This window comes from Ammospiza nelsoni, chromosome 24, assembly GCF_027579445.1.
Source record: "Ammospiza nelsoni isolate bAmmNel1 chromosome 24, bAmmNel1.pri, whole genome shotgun sequence".
Lineage (NCBI taxonomy): Eukaryota > Metazoa > Chordata > Aves > Passeriformes > Passerellidae > Ammospiza > Ammospiza nelsoni.
This window is the reverse complement of record NC_080656.1, coordinates 3,211,671-3,228,855: the sequence shown is the minus strand read 5'-3', so window position 1 is coordinate 3,228,855 and position 17,185 is coordinate 3,211,671. Positions and strand designations below refer to the sequence as shown.

At 51.1% G+C, this 17,185-nt stretch overlaps 1 protein-coding gene across 4 annotated transcripts in view; it reads right to left on the bottom strand.

Moving 5' to 3' along the window:
- Positions 1-17,185, bottom strand: part of LOC132083618 (protein CEPU-1) — a 391,422-nt gene that overhangs the window by 138,384 nt on the left and 235,853 nt on the right. For 2 of the 4 annotated variants that reach the window (XM_059488401.1, XM_059488403.1), the window contains exon 1: positions 9,573-9,818. In XM_059488401.1, coding sequence (XP_059344384.1) covers positions 9,573-9,739 — 167 coding nt within the window. In that variant the 5' untranslated portion in view covers positions 9,740-9,818. Of the gene's footprint in view, positions 1-9,572; positions 9,819-9,841; positions 9,917-17,185 lie in introns of those variants that run through there. The other 2 variants (XM_059488404.1, XM_059488402.1) reach the window with 2 other exon arrangements.

Here is a 17,185-nt window from a genome sequence, read left to right as displayed (position 1 = left end):
GGGTTCAGAAGGCAAGATGGAGGGAACTGGGTGTGTCCAGCCTTTCTCCTTTTTCTTCTTGGCCTCCATCTTCTGCTGTGATGGTGGCACTTTTGGATTGGTTTAGAGTAGAAGCTCACTGTCTAACACAGGTGATAGGTATTTGGAAGTAATTGCAAACATTGTATACATAGTTTTTAGTATAAAGACATAACACTGCCCTGGGGGCAGGCAGAATGCCTCGGACTGTGTTGCTGAGCTGACCTTGGCAGGGCAGGAGAAAATTTTTTATAGATAAGATACAATAAACAATCTTGAGACTGAGAAATTAAGAGCCCTGACTCCTTCTTTGAGCACCGGGCTAGGAAAAGAGACTTTCAGACTTTTCTCAAGGTCACTCTGAGCAGCAGAGATCCCAACAGGTCAGAGCCACCAAGGTGGGTGAAGTTCCTCCTAACAATGCACGGCCACCAAGCCTGCAGCCTTTTCTAGAAAGATCAAGAGGATGTTGATCACCCTGTGATCCCTTCAGATTATTTTAGGCAGTGCCACTTGAATGGATGGAGGTCACCAGGAGCATCTCTGGATGGCCAAAAATGTCTGTGTTGTTTTCGGACTCACAGAGGTGGCTGAGGTGAAGGCCCGTGTCTGCTGAGCAATGTCAACAGTCTGCAAGCTGCTGGCTTGGAACCAGCAAGGAAATTGCAGCTGCCATCCTCCAGGAGACAAGGACAACAGGAGAAATTTAGGAGCCCAGCTGACATGCACCAGTGAAAGCATCTCCCCTGGCCAGCCAACTCCATGACAAAGCAACAACAACCCAAGAAGGGATTTTGACTTTCTGACCACAGAATTGTTCAGGCTGGAAAAGACCTCCAAGACCATCAACTCCAACCATTCCCCCAGGCCACCATTCACCCACTGTCCCCAAGTGCCGCATGGACGTGGCTTTTAATTCCCTCCAAGGATGAGGACTTTCCATTCCAGTGCTTGACAGCCCTTTTGGTACAGAAATATCCCCTAACAGCCAAACTAAACTTCCCCTGGTGCAATTTAAAGTTGTTTCCTCTTGTGCTATCACTCATTACTCATGAGAGGAAACCAATCTCCACATCCTGCCCTGCCACAGAATGCAAGAGAGGGAAGAAACTCTTTAATTCCACTGGTCAAGGCCAACAAGGTACCTTTGGCTGCTTGTGTTTGTAGAGGACTCAATCACATCACCTGCACACACACCATGAGGAACCTCCAAACTGCTCCCTCCCAACGCTGCCACGTCCTGCCCTGATTCCCACACCGTGGAAGTTTGCAGAGCAAACAGGGTCCTGACATGCCTTGGCCAGCTGGAAAACATCATTCAAAATAAGCTTTGTCTGATTCAAAACAAAGCAGCTCTTCCACATAGCAGTAAGCAATGGCAGGGATGAAGTTTGATGGAAAAATCAACCCAAGACGTAAAGCAGTTTTGAGGTGAGGGAAAGATTTATTTTCAGCTAAAGGGAAACTGTGTGTGTCCAGAAATCCTTCCCTTCTGAGACTGAATGAAATCAGAATCTCACTATTTCCTCACTATAAAACACTTTTAAACCAAATCTTGCTTTAGCTTCATCAGAGAACTTCCTGTAACATTTGAGAAGATGCTTCGCTGAACTCACAGACTTGGATAAAATGAAAGAAATACTATTTTTCCAAGTAAACCCAAACCTGCCCTCTCCCCCACAAGGCAATTCTAAGTCAAATCTTTTCCAGTCAAGGTATGCAAGAAAGAAATGGATTGTGTAATAAAAATATCTGGGTTTGAATTAAAAAAGAAAAAGTATTTTCTTATTTAACCAATGATAAAAGCCTGAAATTTTTGAATGAAAGTAGACTCCCAGCTCCTGCTGAATAGTAATGGAAGAAAAAGGACTTGGAAAATACTTCCTTGAATTTTCACCTCAGTCACCTTTCCTTTGAGCTCATCAAGAGCTTTCTACTGGACTGTAAGAAAGGAAAAGGGATGCAAGATAATTAAATGTTATCTTTATGGTTTTTAAGGTTATTTAAGGAATAAAGTCCTACACATATAATTGACTGAATTTGGAGGACTGAAGGATAAGAACTCAAATGTGCCTTCGAATATTACTGCTGTGCCTATCTGTAGGTCCAAAGTATCTTGAGATTTGGCAGTGTCTTTGAGCCTGGAGCTGCCCTGCTCTCCTTTCATACCTTTGAGAATTTGCTTTTCTCAACAGCTTCCTCTCATGCTTCTTATTAGAGATGAGTAAAAACCATGAGGCTGAAAAACATGCTGCTTTTGCTGAACCGAGGATGTGAAGCTGCGAAAATAATGATCCCACCATGACAAAAAAAGGGAAAAAGAGACTCAAAAATCCCAAGTAATGAATGTTTGGATCATGGCTGGGGCTCTGCATGTGTCTGATAAAACAGACACAGGTGTCAGAGCCATTTATGGTTGCAGGCACAGAGCCGGTCAAAATCTCCCATCTCTGGGAAAAAAATCCTGTGATATTTCACCAGCTGCTCATGTTGGAAGGTGGTTTTATCCCTTATTTACTCTGTCCTCATTGACATGCAGAGCTGGACTCACTCCTCTCCTGTTTGACCCTTGGTGTCCTTTCCTATTTAGCACTGTCCCCAAAGGTGTCCCCACCTCCAGACCAGGCTCAGCTCTCCAGACCTGGTCCCAATTCTCACCCAGATTTTTCCAGGGAAGAATCCAGCTGCAAAGTCAAGTTTGCCTGCAGATTTCCCTTACCCACCCATCTGCCTCCTCACTTTGCACATAAACTAAGGATGCTTCCCAGCGTGACTGTGGTGGTGACAGCCAACACCACTCCCTGACAGCTGAAGAATCCTTATTTAAACCAGCATTTTTAATATCCTCATGATGGAGATGCTGTTGGCGGTTCAGCAGACGCTGCAGCAACCAGACAGCCAAGCCTGAGCCTCAGACTTGGCTCCTTCACAGCCTTGCACCTCTGAGAACTAAACCCAAGGGGAGCAGAAGGTATTTCCCACTTGCTTTGCAAAGGTGCCGCGTGCAACAAGGAGCAAACCCCGAGGAGAAGGAATTCCACATTGCTATTCCACACACAACCCCTTCACAGTCTGCATACGGGAGCAGGACTGAAATGCTGTCTTCCAACCTGATCCCCAGTCCATTACAGTTGGGATAAAGACTCGTGGTGACATTAATGAGCACTGGATCAGCCCCTTTGCTGGCATAAATCTCTCTGTCGCATCAGTGGGATTGCATTTTCCCCATTTGCCTGTTTGTTTGGCTCTGGATTCTCATTACAATTTCTATTAGCCCAGGCTCCCACTGATGTGGTCGTAGATTAGTTCCTTCCTGATTTTTTTCCTCTGAAGGAAAATAAGGGTGTCTGAGCTCAAAGTGGCAGGTTTTGGCAGGTCTGGGGGGAAGAAAACAACTCTGTCTGATCAAGAAGAGAATTTTTCCAACGGCTCAGATTGGAGTAACTCCAGTGAAGCCAACAGAAGTGACAAATACTTGGGCAAGCTGCAGATGACCCACATCCCCAGCCCACCTCTGTTAATACACACGTGGAGCTGCCAGTTCAGGACTGCAGTGCCAGCAGCAGCACGGCCCAAAGGGCTCTGCCAGGGTGGCACTGGGACAGCACACCAGGACAGCCAAAGGCTAGAGGTGAGGCCAGGTGCCATCCCTTGAACTGGCATGCATAAGTGCTCAATTCCAAGGCTTACATCAGCTTGTGGTTCTGGTGAGGCAGCTTCAGAGCAGACTTGGGGGCTGTGAGCAGCCCCACAGAGGCATTGATTCCCTGGGTCCCAATATCCCTGATTTTACTTCAACTCCCACCTAACCATCCACCCTACCAGCAGCTCTGCAGCACCCCAGTCACACACCAGGTACCCCCAACATGACAATTCCCTGCCATGGCCAACCAAATAAATCTCCCAGTCCCCTCTTCATACCCCAAGCAAATACATCACCCAGTTCCCTCCCAATATCCCTGATTTTACTTCAGCTCCCACCTAACCGTCCACCCTGCCAGCAGCTCTGCAGTACAGCCACACACCATGACAATTCCTGCCATGGCCAACCAAAAAAAGCTCCCAGTCCCCTCTTCAAACCCCAAGCAAGGGCAGGACATGGGTGGACACCTCTAGTGCCCTCCGGTAGGACACTTTTAGCATTTTCCTTGCAGAGGGATGAATCCTGCCACAAAGAGACTGCAACGCAAGCAGATGACTCATGGAGCAGAGAAAGGAAGCGTTGCAATTGCTGTGCACGAATCAAGACATTTATAGGGCCTGGGAGGGCACCCAACGTCACACCAAGAGCTCAGGGCAGGGCTGACAACTGAAAATCTATTTCCTAAGCCTGCCTTAACCATTACAAACACCAGCCCAGCATGCCTCCACTGTGGGGCTGCTCTGGCCTCCCTTCTCCATCCATCTCTGTTTGGCTTCAGCCTTTCCAGATGTGGGATGCTTAAGCCAGGGTGGAGATGCCAGCTCCACAAAAGCCCATTTGTCCCCTAGGAGACCCCAGCTCCAGTGAACCAGAGGCAGCAGCTCTACCAGGAAAGCTATAAAGGGAAGCCCTCCTCTGGCACAGCAATCAGGAGCTTGTCTCATCTCAGATGGAAATTGCACTCAGGGAAAAAAAAAAAAAAAAAAAAAAAAGAATAATCCATGCATATGACAATTTTTTTTCACCACTTTAAGCTGATTCCATCTCAGAGATGGGAGAGAGGTGGCAGAGATTTGCTGACATGTCACTTTAGTAATAAACTCCTCTTTCAGAAATGTGCCACCGCCAGCAGAGCAATCGGCTCGTGAGCTACAAACCCCCACACTCCTGCAGCCTCTCCCAGGGGGCATCCCCAGCAATGTGGGGACAAAACCCTGACCAGAAAGGAGGACCCAGCAAGAGGAGAGAGACAGAGGTGAAGTGGCACTGTGAGGGATGCAGAACATGCTCTGCTCCTTCCTCACCTTAATGCAGGAGGGGTCACCACAGCCCTGAATTGATTCCCTAAACCTCAGGTGAAAAGGAGAGAGGTTTGAAGGAGAACGACAAAGGTGGTGGATACTGGAGAATTAGTGTAATTAACTTGGGTTAAGACATGAGTGCACAGCTTAACTCCATACCTACAGGGCTGCTGGAAGCTGCTCCCAGCCCATCCCAGGTGCTCAGAAGCTGAGAAAAGCAAAGGTGTGACACCTTGGCCTCTGCCAGCCCCAGCTATATCTCCTGTTTCAGCCTTGGGAAGCAGTTAGGCAAGCAATCAGGAGTCTCTGAGATAAACAACTGCAGCAGGATGAAAACTATCAGGTACTGGGCGTGGAGACCATGGGAATGGGATGGCTTTTGCACAGGTCTGAGCCTGGAGAGGCAGATGAGCACTGATCTGGAAATGAGGAATGCGGTGGTTGTGCAGGGAAGGGCAGGAGATGGGAACAGCTAACTCGGTGCGTTCTCAGCTGGTGGGACAGGCAGCACTGCCTCAGTGGGGTTATTGCAGCTCAGAGTGGGAGTGGGAGCCTGGAGCAAAACGGACACAGAGCTGGGCAGCCACCAGAGGAGGTTTGGTAATCATGGCTGGCCGCTTTCATCATCATCCTCTTCCCTGTGTGGCTTTTGTTACTCACACCAGAAGCCCAGCTCAGTGCTGGGCTCTGCTCTTTGAGCCCCCCATGACTCAGCCAAGGCTTTCCCAGGCACAGACAGCCTGGATGGGTTCCCCCGGCCTCCTCCTCTGCAGGATTTCTGCACTCATTGACGGCAAACCACAAAGGCAGCTGCCCAAAACCTCAGCGAGAATCACCCTCACTCAAACGCTGGCAGGAAAAGCACTGGGGGAGACTTGGAGGCTCCCCCAGGACCTGGGTGCTGGAAAACACCACATTTACCCATCAGATATCATTCCCATTTTTCTATTACACAATAAAAACACAGCGAGGCAAATTCCTGTGAATAAAGGGGGGAAGATGGGGCAGCAAAGAGTCACAGAAAACAGACCCATCTCTGAAAAATAGTCTTTTCTGCTTAGCAAACAAGCACTTTCTGTTTGCACCCATCAAACAAACATGCTTGATTTTGTTTTGTTTCACAGCCAAGTCATCATTTCTCCAAAATTATTTCAAGAGCACAACAGGGGCCAAATAAATTTGCAAAACAGTCTTAGGTAAAGAATGACAGAGCTCAGTAGCAAAGCTCACAGCCTTTTTCAAAGCCTGCGTGGAAACCACAGGAAACATCAGGGTTAAAAAAAGCTTTGCCTCATGTTTAACTCAAATTTGACTTTTAGTGTTGGAATCAAAGAGGGGAACAAATGAAGGCATTGCCTCACCCTGCCAAGGAAACCAGAGGAGATGGAGAGAGGAGCACTGAGGATTTGGGGGGACACCATGCAGGCGCCTGTGCTGCTGATGGGAATGTCAGAGCCTCGCCATGGAAAGCGCTGACTGATGCCAATTAAAGTGAAATCATAATCAAGCCATTTGTTTTGGTGCCCAGAGAGCTGCTCCAAAGGTCTCAGCAATGCCTGGACTCAGTTCAAGCACTGCATGGAAGTTCAGGATGGGTCCTCTCAGCATGAAACACTCACGGCTGGTGAGGGCAGAGCTGCCTGGACATGGTGGGAGGGGAGGAAGATCAGCCTCATCCTCACAATCTGTGCTTAAGGACACAAAGAAGGACAGAAAACTGACCTTCACTGGCACACAATTCCTCAGTGTAACCCAAAGGCAGGACCAACACATCCATCAGTAAAATCACAGTGCTGTGACACAACACCCTCAAACCCTTTCCCTATTCCCACAAGCTTTGCTGCACCCAGGAATAAATCCTACCCCTCTAATCCCAGGCAGCAGCTCTGACCCAACATCTACAGCTTGATTTAAATTTAATACAGTGATCCAAAGTGCTGGTACCCATGGCATGCCTGTACCCTCCAGCAGAAACACCACGAGATGGAAGGAAATATCTGAACACCTCCAATGTGTCTGGTCCTGAACTGATTCCCCACAGTGGATTGTACAGAGCAAAGCCTTTACAACAGAGAAGTCTCCTTGCAGCTTTTAATCCAGCTTTTTTCCCAGCACTGAATTCACTCTTCTTGGAAGGACAGAGCTGAAAAGAGCCTCTTGGCAGGGCACTGCTGCTCGGGCTCCTCAGCACCTGCCACCCCAATAAAACAACCTATTTCCAACAGCCAAAGCCTCTCCCTTGGGAAGAGGGTGGGACAGGATTTCCAAGCGCTCCAGAGAAAGAGCAACTTCTGCTGCTGAGTTTTCAGCTTGCTCTTCACTTTTGGCATCTGTGAAACACCAAGAAGGGACCTCTAGAAACATCTCTCCTTCCAAATCCTTGGCTGCAGCTCCCTGTCCTCCCACCTTGCATGGAAATGAGTGGGATTGGATTAGACCTGATTTTTTTTTTTCCCTTTTCTGACTGCCACCCATGCAGGGCTGGGCAGGAGGTGGCCAGGAGCATCGCTGGGGTCTGCCAGAGCCTTTGTAGCAGCATTGCTATTCTACACAAGTTAATTCCTCCACAACAGATCGATGGGCACACGGGGCTGGGAGGGGAGCAGGCAGGAAGATTCATGCTTCCTTGATTTCCTCTGGTTTTCACATGCTCTGCTCCTCCTGGTGCAGCACGACAGGGACTGACCAGGGGATGCAGCAATGTCCCACTGCCTGCTGGGCCAGCTGCTCCCACCTCAAACCAGCAGGAAAACACCTCCAAATGCCCAGCAAAGCCACACCTGTCACCATGTCCCTGTCACCACAGCAGAGCACTGAGCTGGTGGTGGCAGCAAGGCATTCATTTCAGAGAGCAATCCCTGCTCCAGGGGCAGGGCAGCAGGAATGTCATCAGCACAGTGGGAATGGAATCTGCACATCCCAAAGCCCACGTGCCCCTCTCCTGGGGCACACCTGTATTGGCAAGGCACCTATCAAGGGACAGGGACATCCCTTGCCACCAGAGTGGCTCCCAGCTCTACAGGGATGCACTCATGGCAGCTCTGGATGATGGCACACTGGGATGATGGCACATTGCTGTCCTCCCTCCATCCCCAGAGCCAGGATTTGTCCCCTTTCCCATGAAGCCTCCCTGACAGAAGAATCCCTCCTGCTGACTCACCCAAGCTTCCCTTTGTTCTCCTCCAACACCAGCGGCCAGCCAGTGCCAGGGCAGAGCACCTCCATCCTGGTGTGGATCAAGATCCCTGATCTTTGCCCAAAACCCTGTGCAGGCCCCCACAAGAGCCTCTTCTCACAAGTTTGCAGAGCACCCACTCAGCTGCTGCCACCCCGAGTGTTTCACTGCCCAGACCCCCAGTAACCCAAACCTCTCCCTCTTTGACAGCAGGATCTGTTGGAATTTTGGCACTTGGGAGAACACAGCAATTCAGGAAAGAAAAGGAGCTGCTACTTTTTTAAGCCAAGCTCAAATTCCTAAGCAAGACACTGTCCTCCATCTCCGCCACCTTTTCCAGCCTCTTCTCCCAGTTGTGCCATGACACAAGACAAACCCAGAGAAATGGCCACAACACAAATCCCACCCTCCAAAGAGCTGGGAAGGGGGACACAAGTTTTGGCATCAAACAACGGAATTGCAGAAAAATTCCTGCTGAAATTCCTCCCGGGGCTTTTTCTCCTGCACTGGCTCGGCCCCTCTCCACGGGCTGGCCCAAAGCAGGAGTGCAGTGTCACCGCACACGCCCAGCTGGCCCCGCAGATGTTGGTGTCACCTATGCAAAGCTCCTGAGGAGCAAAGTCGCTCCCGAGCATGCCGGAGTTGCAAGCGCCGCTTCCCAGCGCTGCAATTAAAACCTGGCTTTTGATTTTTAATGTCCCTATCAAACATCCTCTGGGATGACTGCGCCCATCTGCTGCGAGGACAGGGACGAGTGTCTGGGCATAAGATGTCCCAGAAATTATGCTGAGCTGAATTACGGATTCCTTGGCAGCGCCTGGACCCCTCGGATCGCTGCTGCAGGAGGCAGGACCCTGGTGCAACGCCCAGCCCCCATTTCTCCCCTTCCCAGGGAGGGAACGCTGCCAGGGAGCAGCAGCCCCTGCCTCTGGAGCACGGGGGTTTTTAAGGAACAGAGAATTAACCTGCCCCGTCCTGCTCTTCCCAATTCCAGCAGGTCTGCACCTGAGATAAAGGCACAAAGCCACACCAGGGGGTCACCAACTCCCCCTTTCCCCAGGCTGGGGCGGTCTGACACGAGTGAAGACACCCCAGGAGCAGAGCAGGATTTATCTGCGCCGAACGCAGCTGAAGCGCCCGAGCCACGGTACCGACAGAAGCAATGGAGCCCCTGCCTCGCACTGCTGTGGGGCAGGACGCCAAAAGGGAACACAGTCCCTTATTTTTCATCCCCCAGTAACTTTCCCGAGCACAACTGGGAGGGCTGAGCCCAAATCCAGTCCCCTGGCACTCCAATCTCTCATCTCACTGCCTGGTACCATCATACCACCAACCGGCATGGCGCATCCCCCGCGGGGAAACTGAGTCACGACCCCAAAGTCACCACGCAAGCGAGACCCCCCGACCCCCCAAGCCCCCGTGCAGCTGCTCCTACCTGAGCGTGGCGCTCTCCCCTTGCCGCACTGTCACGTTGTCCATGGCTTTGGGGAAGGTGGCATCTCCGCTGCGCACGGGCACTCCTGCGGGCACAAGGAAGAGCAGCCTGAGACAGAGGACGACCAGGCACCTCCAGGGCAGGGCCAAGCACCCACCGACCCCCATCCTGGGCAGCGGGGACTTTTCCAACAGGCAAAAAACACACCCGACAAGGCGAAAAGGGGGAAGGGGTGGGTGGAGAGGAGGGATGGGGGGGAGCAAAACCACCGGGGCGAGCGCTGCGGAGCTCCACGGAGATCAGGAGAGCCCCCGGCAAGGCTGGCTGCGAGCGCTGAGCCTGCCGAGCGGCATCGGAGGGAGTCCCGCTGTCCTCGGGCGAGGGAGGAGGACGGGAGGGCCGGGGGGAGGAGGAGGAAGAGGAGGAGGAGAAGTGGCAAAGGTGCTGGGCGAGCCGGTTCTTCGGGCAGCAGTCCGAGGCTCACTTGGGCGAGGAGGCGCCGGGGGGGCCCGGCTGTACCCCGCTCCCGCACGCTTGTCCCGAGGCGGGGGCAGTCCAAAAACCAGTAAAAACCCCAAAAAACACCCCCGAGGCGAGCTAGCAAAGGTGTCCAGACGCGAGAAGGCACAGCGAGCAAAAGCCTTCGGGATGCCCTGCAGCTCCTCTCCTCCCGCCCCGCTGCCGGGAGACTGGTCCAGGCGGGATGCAGGATTGGGATGCGAGGACGGCGGGATGCAGAATGCGGGGATGTCAGGCTGCCGGAGCCCCTGGCTGGCCTCAGCGGCGGGCGGGGGGGACGCGGGGGGGCGGCGGCGGCAGCAGCACCCCGGCCCCGGCCGGCAGCATCCCCGGGGTTGTCATGGCAGCGGCTCCAGCGCTGCCCGGCGCCTCGGCTCCCGCACGGCCCGAGCCCCGCACACGGGCGGGCGGCAGGGCGGGCGGCAGCGGGGCGGGATGCGCGGGAGGACACGCACATTAACCCCCGCCGCGCCGCGCTCTGCGGGGGGATGGCAAGACCCCCTTCCTTCTCTTCTCCTCTCTCCCCCTGCGCTTACCTGCGTCCCGCAGCCAGCACCGCACAACTCTCCCCTGTGCCCTCCTCTACCTCTGCACCTTCCCCATCCCAGGCGGCAAAGTCACTGTGCAGGAGGGGAAACTGAGGCACGGGTGATATCCCCCCCAGCCAGGTGATGATGAGGAGAAGCAGGAGCGTGTCCTGCTGGTTCCCCGCACCTCACAGACACAGCGTGAGCTTAAAGTGGCAAATTCCTCCCCAGCCGCAAGCACGGTCCCCGTGTACTTTTTATCAGCTCATAATTTAACAAATATCACATTTGCTTATGCCGAGTAATTCCTCCTTCCCTCCGCTAGTGGCTAAACACATTAATATTTCCAGGCACAGTTCCATGCTGGTAAAAAGGTGCTGGGGAGCATCCTCAGAGCACAGAGTCCTGGAGGCAGCAGTCAAATCACAGCTCTTGGGGTGCTGCACCCCTCAAAGCCCCCAGCTGTCACAGCCCAGCCTCAGGGAACACCAGATCTCCCCCTTGCTGTGCCCAATGCCTTCCCTGCCTTGCCTTACCCAAAAATCCTCCCTCCATTCCCCCACCGTGTGCTCAGCAGCTTTTGCACGGCACCAACGTGGGGTTGTGGGGTTTTTTTGTTGTTGTTTTTGAGTTTGTTGCTGGCAACCTGAGCTGGATTCAAACTGGTGACCTAGATGTGAAAGGATCCATAGCCCGTTACTAATCCCCGGAGTCTCCGAATCCCCTGTAAACTACTGCTTAATTCACTAACTGTGCTATTTAATCTCTAAAACATTATGAGCTGTGCCGGGCAGAGGAAACACTCCATCAAATAAAGCTTTATTATTATTGTGCATGCTGGCTGGTCATACGAGAAGGGGATTGCTCTGCAAGTCTCTCTACTTTTTTCTTGTCTGAAGGTTCTGTGCTCCTTGAATTTAGCGCTGGTGGGACGTGCTGCCTCCAGTCCTGTGTTTTCCCAGAGGAAACGGCAGCTTTCCCCAGCTCTTGGCGCAAGGACTTTAATCCCCGCAGTGAACTCGCCTGTCAGAACTGGCAAGGGAGGGGGGAACGCCGCATTCAGCGGATCCTTTGGGGCCACAAATTACATGGGAGGGGTCTCTGAAACCTCGCTGCGCAAGGAGAGACCGTCAGAGGCAGGGGGAAAGGCTGTCCAGGGCTGTGTCATTGCATCAGGGTGTACAAGACAGCAAGGAATAAAACACAGCAATCCTGCTGATCGCTGCAGCATCCAGGCACCCCTGGCAGAATGGGGACCCCGCTGGGATACCTGCAGCACCATCACAACAAGAGCTCGCTCTTTGTGGGGCCGCTCCTTTGAACGGGCAGAGACCAACTCCTGTGTCAGCAAAAGCAGAGGGATTCCAATAACCACAGCCAGTTAACCTTTTAACACGGAATTCAGCCCCGCATCGCCAGGAGCATCTTAAATTACCAGCGAAAAAACGCCTCCCTGCACTGAAATCATGCGAGGCTGGGGCAGATGTGACCTGCAGAGCTGTTCCAGCCCTTGCCAGGGCTGAATTTGGCCCACTGTTAGGAGATCATCAGCAGCATTGTTTGAAAATCCCAAGGAATTTACATCCAATATGCTCCTGCATACTAAAGCCCGGCAGAATCCCTGGTCTCCCTCCCTCTCTTGCATACATACAATGTACATATAAATCAGCCTGTCACAGCTCGTCTCTTTTCTGACAGCTGTAATTGCTTCGGACTATAAAAATATCTATAGACAATAAACACAACGCGGGAAAACAGCAAAGAGAAAACCAAATCAAGGTTCCTTTAAATAATTCAGTTGCTCCAGCAGCAGTGGAGCCAGCAACTGAGTCCAGCTGTGAAGGTTCAGCAGCGAGAGAAAGAGAGCTTTGTAGCCTGCTCTGGGGATGAGAGAGTCTTTTTTCCTTCATTGGGTTTTGACCACAGCAGCAGCAGAGTTTGCTGCACACGGGCTGAGCCCATCTGAGCACCAAACAGCCTCTCGCTTTCAGCTTCTTCCCTTTCTTCCTACTCAGGTGAAAGTGTTTTTCTTTTTTTTCCTCCTCGTTTCGAGCAACAGGCAGGAGGCAAACAGAACCAAGCACAGCACACTCGAGGTGTGTCTTTATCTCACTGCTCTCCTTTCCAGCAAGGCTAAAGGCCCCCCTCTCCTGGCAGAGACCACAAACAGGGCAGCGGGAGCAGCAAGGGCTGGACAGGGTGGGAAGTGATGCACGACAAGCCAGAAAAAGGATTTTCCCCATGGGAGGATGCTGAAATCCTGGGTGGAGAAGGGTCAGAAGGAGCAAGGCCCTGTGGGTTTGCTTCCCAAAGGAGCATCTCTGTGGATAGCTGGGGAGGAGGTTCAGAGGCAGAGCAGGGAGCAAATCAGCCCCAAAAACGTTCCACAGGGAAGAATGCTGGCATTTGGATTGCTGGAAGGGAACCGATTCCTTCTGCAAGGACCCTCCCAGCAAACACTGCCCCAATCTCGGGCTTTTCATGCAGAACCAAGCCCTAAGCAGCTAATCTGCAGATCTGGTCCCAAAGGCCGATAATCAGATGCAAATTCGCAGTTCAAGTTCCTCTATCAAGGGAAACAACAACATTGCTGCATTTTCTCCGGCTTCCTCCCAAGTATCCAGCACGACTCTATCTTGTACTTTATTGTAGGTCCAAGTTAAAGATCCTCCCATCCTACAGACCTGTCTGCAAACCTTTATCCATACAATCCTACACCTCCCCACACCAATGGATTTCATTCCTGGAGAACAAAAAACTACTTTCAATAAGTAGGTCATAGCGAGGCAATTCTGACAGCCAGATTTTCCTTTTAATTCCTTTTTTCCCTTTTCAGGGAGTTGATAGATGGCAATCTATAGCCCCAAAGTGGAAATTTATTTTTAATCTGAAATGGCCAAATATGATCAGAAACGTAATTTATGCTCGAGACACTCTCGTTCCTTCCAAATGAAAACACGATTTTACAACGCCAGCCGTGCTATCGCATACCACATTATTCTCCAATAAGCTCCGAGTTGCACAAAAAGTGCTTAATTTCCTTGGCATTAGTCAGGTGAATGACACACGAGTCCGGGGGAGCTTTTCCTGAATAACTGCTGAGCTCTCGGTGCCTACAGCCATTCACCAAAGCCACAAAGGACGCGGGGCTCTAACTCCGCTCGCTGCCTCATTTATCCCCTCGTTAGCCGTGGCCCCAATTAAAGAACAATAATTGGGAGCCTTACTTGGCCGGAGCCGTTCGGAGCCCTTCTAGCCCCAAAGGCATTCCCATGCGAGCTGGAGGAATCGCCTGTTCAGGGCTGTTTCTAGGGCAGGTTTTGGAATGCAGGCAGCATCCTCATGGGCGCTCAATGCCTCTCAGGCAGGGACTCCCAGCACCCTCCTCTCGGTGTTTAAAAACAACGCAGGAGACCCCATTAATCCCTGCTAGAGATGCTGTTAATATTTAACTGCAGTTTAGATAAACTTACAGTAACCATCCTATTAAATTTAAATAAAATGTGCTTTTGGGAGCCTTCCCCTGAAGCCACGCTGCCCTGCTCTGCCTGCACTTTGCACCAAGTGCCTCGCAGTAAAAAAAAAAAAAAAAAAAAGGAACATTTTGTTTGCCCTTTAAAAAACTGCTGGGCTCGGGTTTGTCGCTTGCTCTCGTCGTGCTCAGGGACTTCGGAATTTTCAAGCACGAATTAACTCCTTCCAGGGCACCCCAGGCTGAGCTGCAAAGCCTCAGCCAAGGGGCTGGAGGGGCAGGTGACATGGAAATAGATGGAAATCTGTCCCAAACTGGTCCTGCAAAGCCGGCACAGGGCTGAACTCCCTGCACCATCTCACCAGGTAACCCAAAGCATACCCAAGGAAAGCCAAAATGTCCCGCAGAGCACTGCCAGCACTAAAACACAGCAGCATTCTTGGGGATACTCAGTGAGAGGAACAGTGGATTTGTCTTTCCAAACAAGCTGTGGGTCTGCTGGTACATAAAACCAGCACTGGGAGAGAAAAGAAACAATGGGAAGGATTCCACTGATTGATGAATGGAATAAGATATTGGTTTTTACAAACTTTAAACTTTAGGTTTGCTGAAAAATTAAATTGAACACTGAAAGATGAAAGAAACAATGGGGAAGAAAACCCCCTAAATTCCAAAAGAATTAGAAATTTAAGGGGAGGGTTATACATTAGAGGGGAATCTTTGGTGTCAGGTGTATCAGGGAGTCTGAACCTCTCAAGTGCCTCAGAAATGGGGAAAAAGAGAAGGGAAATTGGGATAAAAAGGAGGCTGCATCCACCAAAAATTGGAGACATCCCAGGGGATGCCCCATGGCCTCTGCCTTTATTCAAATAAAGTTACCGGACTCCTTTGTTTCCTTTATGGATATCAACTTGTGGTGTTTGTGGATCCATTTTCCCAACACTCAATATCTCATCCCTGGCAGTGTTCAAAGCCAGGCTGGATGGAGAAGTCTGGGACAATGGAAGGTGTCCCTGCCTGTGTCAAGGGGTGGGACTGGAGGAGCTTTAAGGTCCCTTCCAACCCAAACCATCCCGGGATTGTTTGTGCATTGCAGAGGGGCCAGGCAGTGCTGCAGCTGGGATCAGGAGGATGCAGAGCAGCCCTCAAGGCCTCACTTTTCCCTTTGGGTTGGTCCTTTCCCCCACAGCCCTCAGTGTCTGGGCCTCTCACAGCAACCCAACCAGGCACTCACATTTATGGAGTGGCACCTGTGCAGGTCCAGGCTCCAGATCAAACATCTATGCAGAGTTAAAAAACTGATCAAAGAGCTACCAAGCCACACTAGCACAGTGAGAATTATGAACTGGGATTGATCCTTGGTACAAATCAATATTGATTTCACATAAATCTGTTTCTCAGAGCTTATGCTGCTGTGTGAACAGCCCAAAGAACACCTTTGATACAGACTCTGCATCCCCAGCAGCGTTTGATTAGCTCGGGTGCCAGGGACAGTGATGACGTGGGATAAAGCCATGTCATTATCCATCTAATGGCATTTGATAAGTGTGTGACATTAACCCAGAGCTCTACCACTCAATCCTTGCAGTCAGTGAAAAGGGGAAAAAGCTGAATGAGCTGAAAAGCAAAGCCAGGCACTCCTCAGATCTCACCATGGATATTTGAGAGCTCCAGCACGGCTCCCTTAAATGTGAAAACACAATGTTCTACCCCCTCTGAGGCTCTGCCCGCAGTCTGGGGGCTCTGTGCTGGGTAACTGTTTGGAAAAGCAGCTCCAGGAGTTGCTGTGCCTCCTCCTGGGATGGTCCCAAGGCAAACACACTGAGCCAAGCCTTCCCCAGCCCATCTGGATATCACACACAGCCTCAACTGCAGGGAGCAGCAAAAAGCCTTCCTGGTTCACCCCCTCCAGCCCAGTTTCCATCCCCAAACCCGTTCTGAGCAGAAAACTGCTCAGTCCCTACAGAACCAGGAGAAGCAGACAACAGGGGAGGAGCACATACCTCAGTTTAGATGACCACATGCAACAAAGAGCAAAAACTAAGAGCAGAGCCCCTAAAATCCCTCTTTTAAAAGCACTGATTGTGCTCAGCTGTGCTGGGTGAAAGCCCAGCCCACTGCCAGGTGTTCTGCATCCTTGGAATGAGCCTCTCCTGATCTCCCTATTGCCTGCACCTGCCTCCACACCGGGAGCAGCCACCTCCAAACCAAGCTGTCCTTCCAGAGTCCCCATCAGCTGCTGCCCAAAATGGGCTTTTTCCCATTTTCACCTCAAATCAGCACCCATCTTTTGCCAGCCTGTTTCCCTGAAGCTGCCAAACTGCTGGAGTGCATTCCTTGGGAAAAATATCCACCGTCTCCACCTGTATCAATTTGAGTTTTGCCACTGGTCCTCTGACCCTCACTGGCTCTCTGCATCCAAGAATAATATTAATAATAGTCATGCCATTAAGCAAGATGCTTGGTTTGAATTTGAAGATTTTGAGAAATGATCTCATAAATTTAATTCCCGGGGTACCATCTTTGAGCGTTAACAGGCACAGTCGCCTCTGAATTCTGGGAAATGAGCATAATTACATGGAGATCGACAAGGCACAAATGCCAAGAATTCTGTTAACCTTTAATACTGCAAAAAAACTCTCCCCTTGTAATTATCTCTTTCCTTTGTCTTAAATGTTACTGATGAATATTTAGTGGGATAAGCAAATAAAAGGAGGCTGAGGGGTGCAAGGAGGTGCAGTTCCCTGTGGGATAAGTCTGAAAACCTCACAGAATCATTGTGGGTCAAGGGAGAATGGGAGCCCAGGTCACAAAACTGCTCCATGGGACAATCACACCCCTGTGGTGACACACAGACATGACAGAGCTGGCAGAGGGGAATTTGAGTTACTCCAAAATCCAGATTAATTCCCAGCAGTGCTGCAAATGCACCTTCAGCCAGGTCAGTGAAGGGTGATCCCACAGTGGGATGGGTTCAGGTGCCCTTTCTCCAAACAGAACTTTGTCTGGGAATAAAACTTCCCAGGTAAAAAACACATCACCTTTCAAACACATCCTCCCTAGGGCTGCAAATGGCACTGCCCTCTTGCTGCACA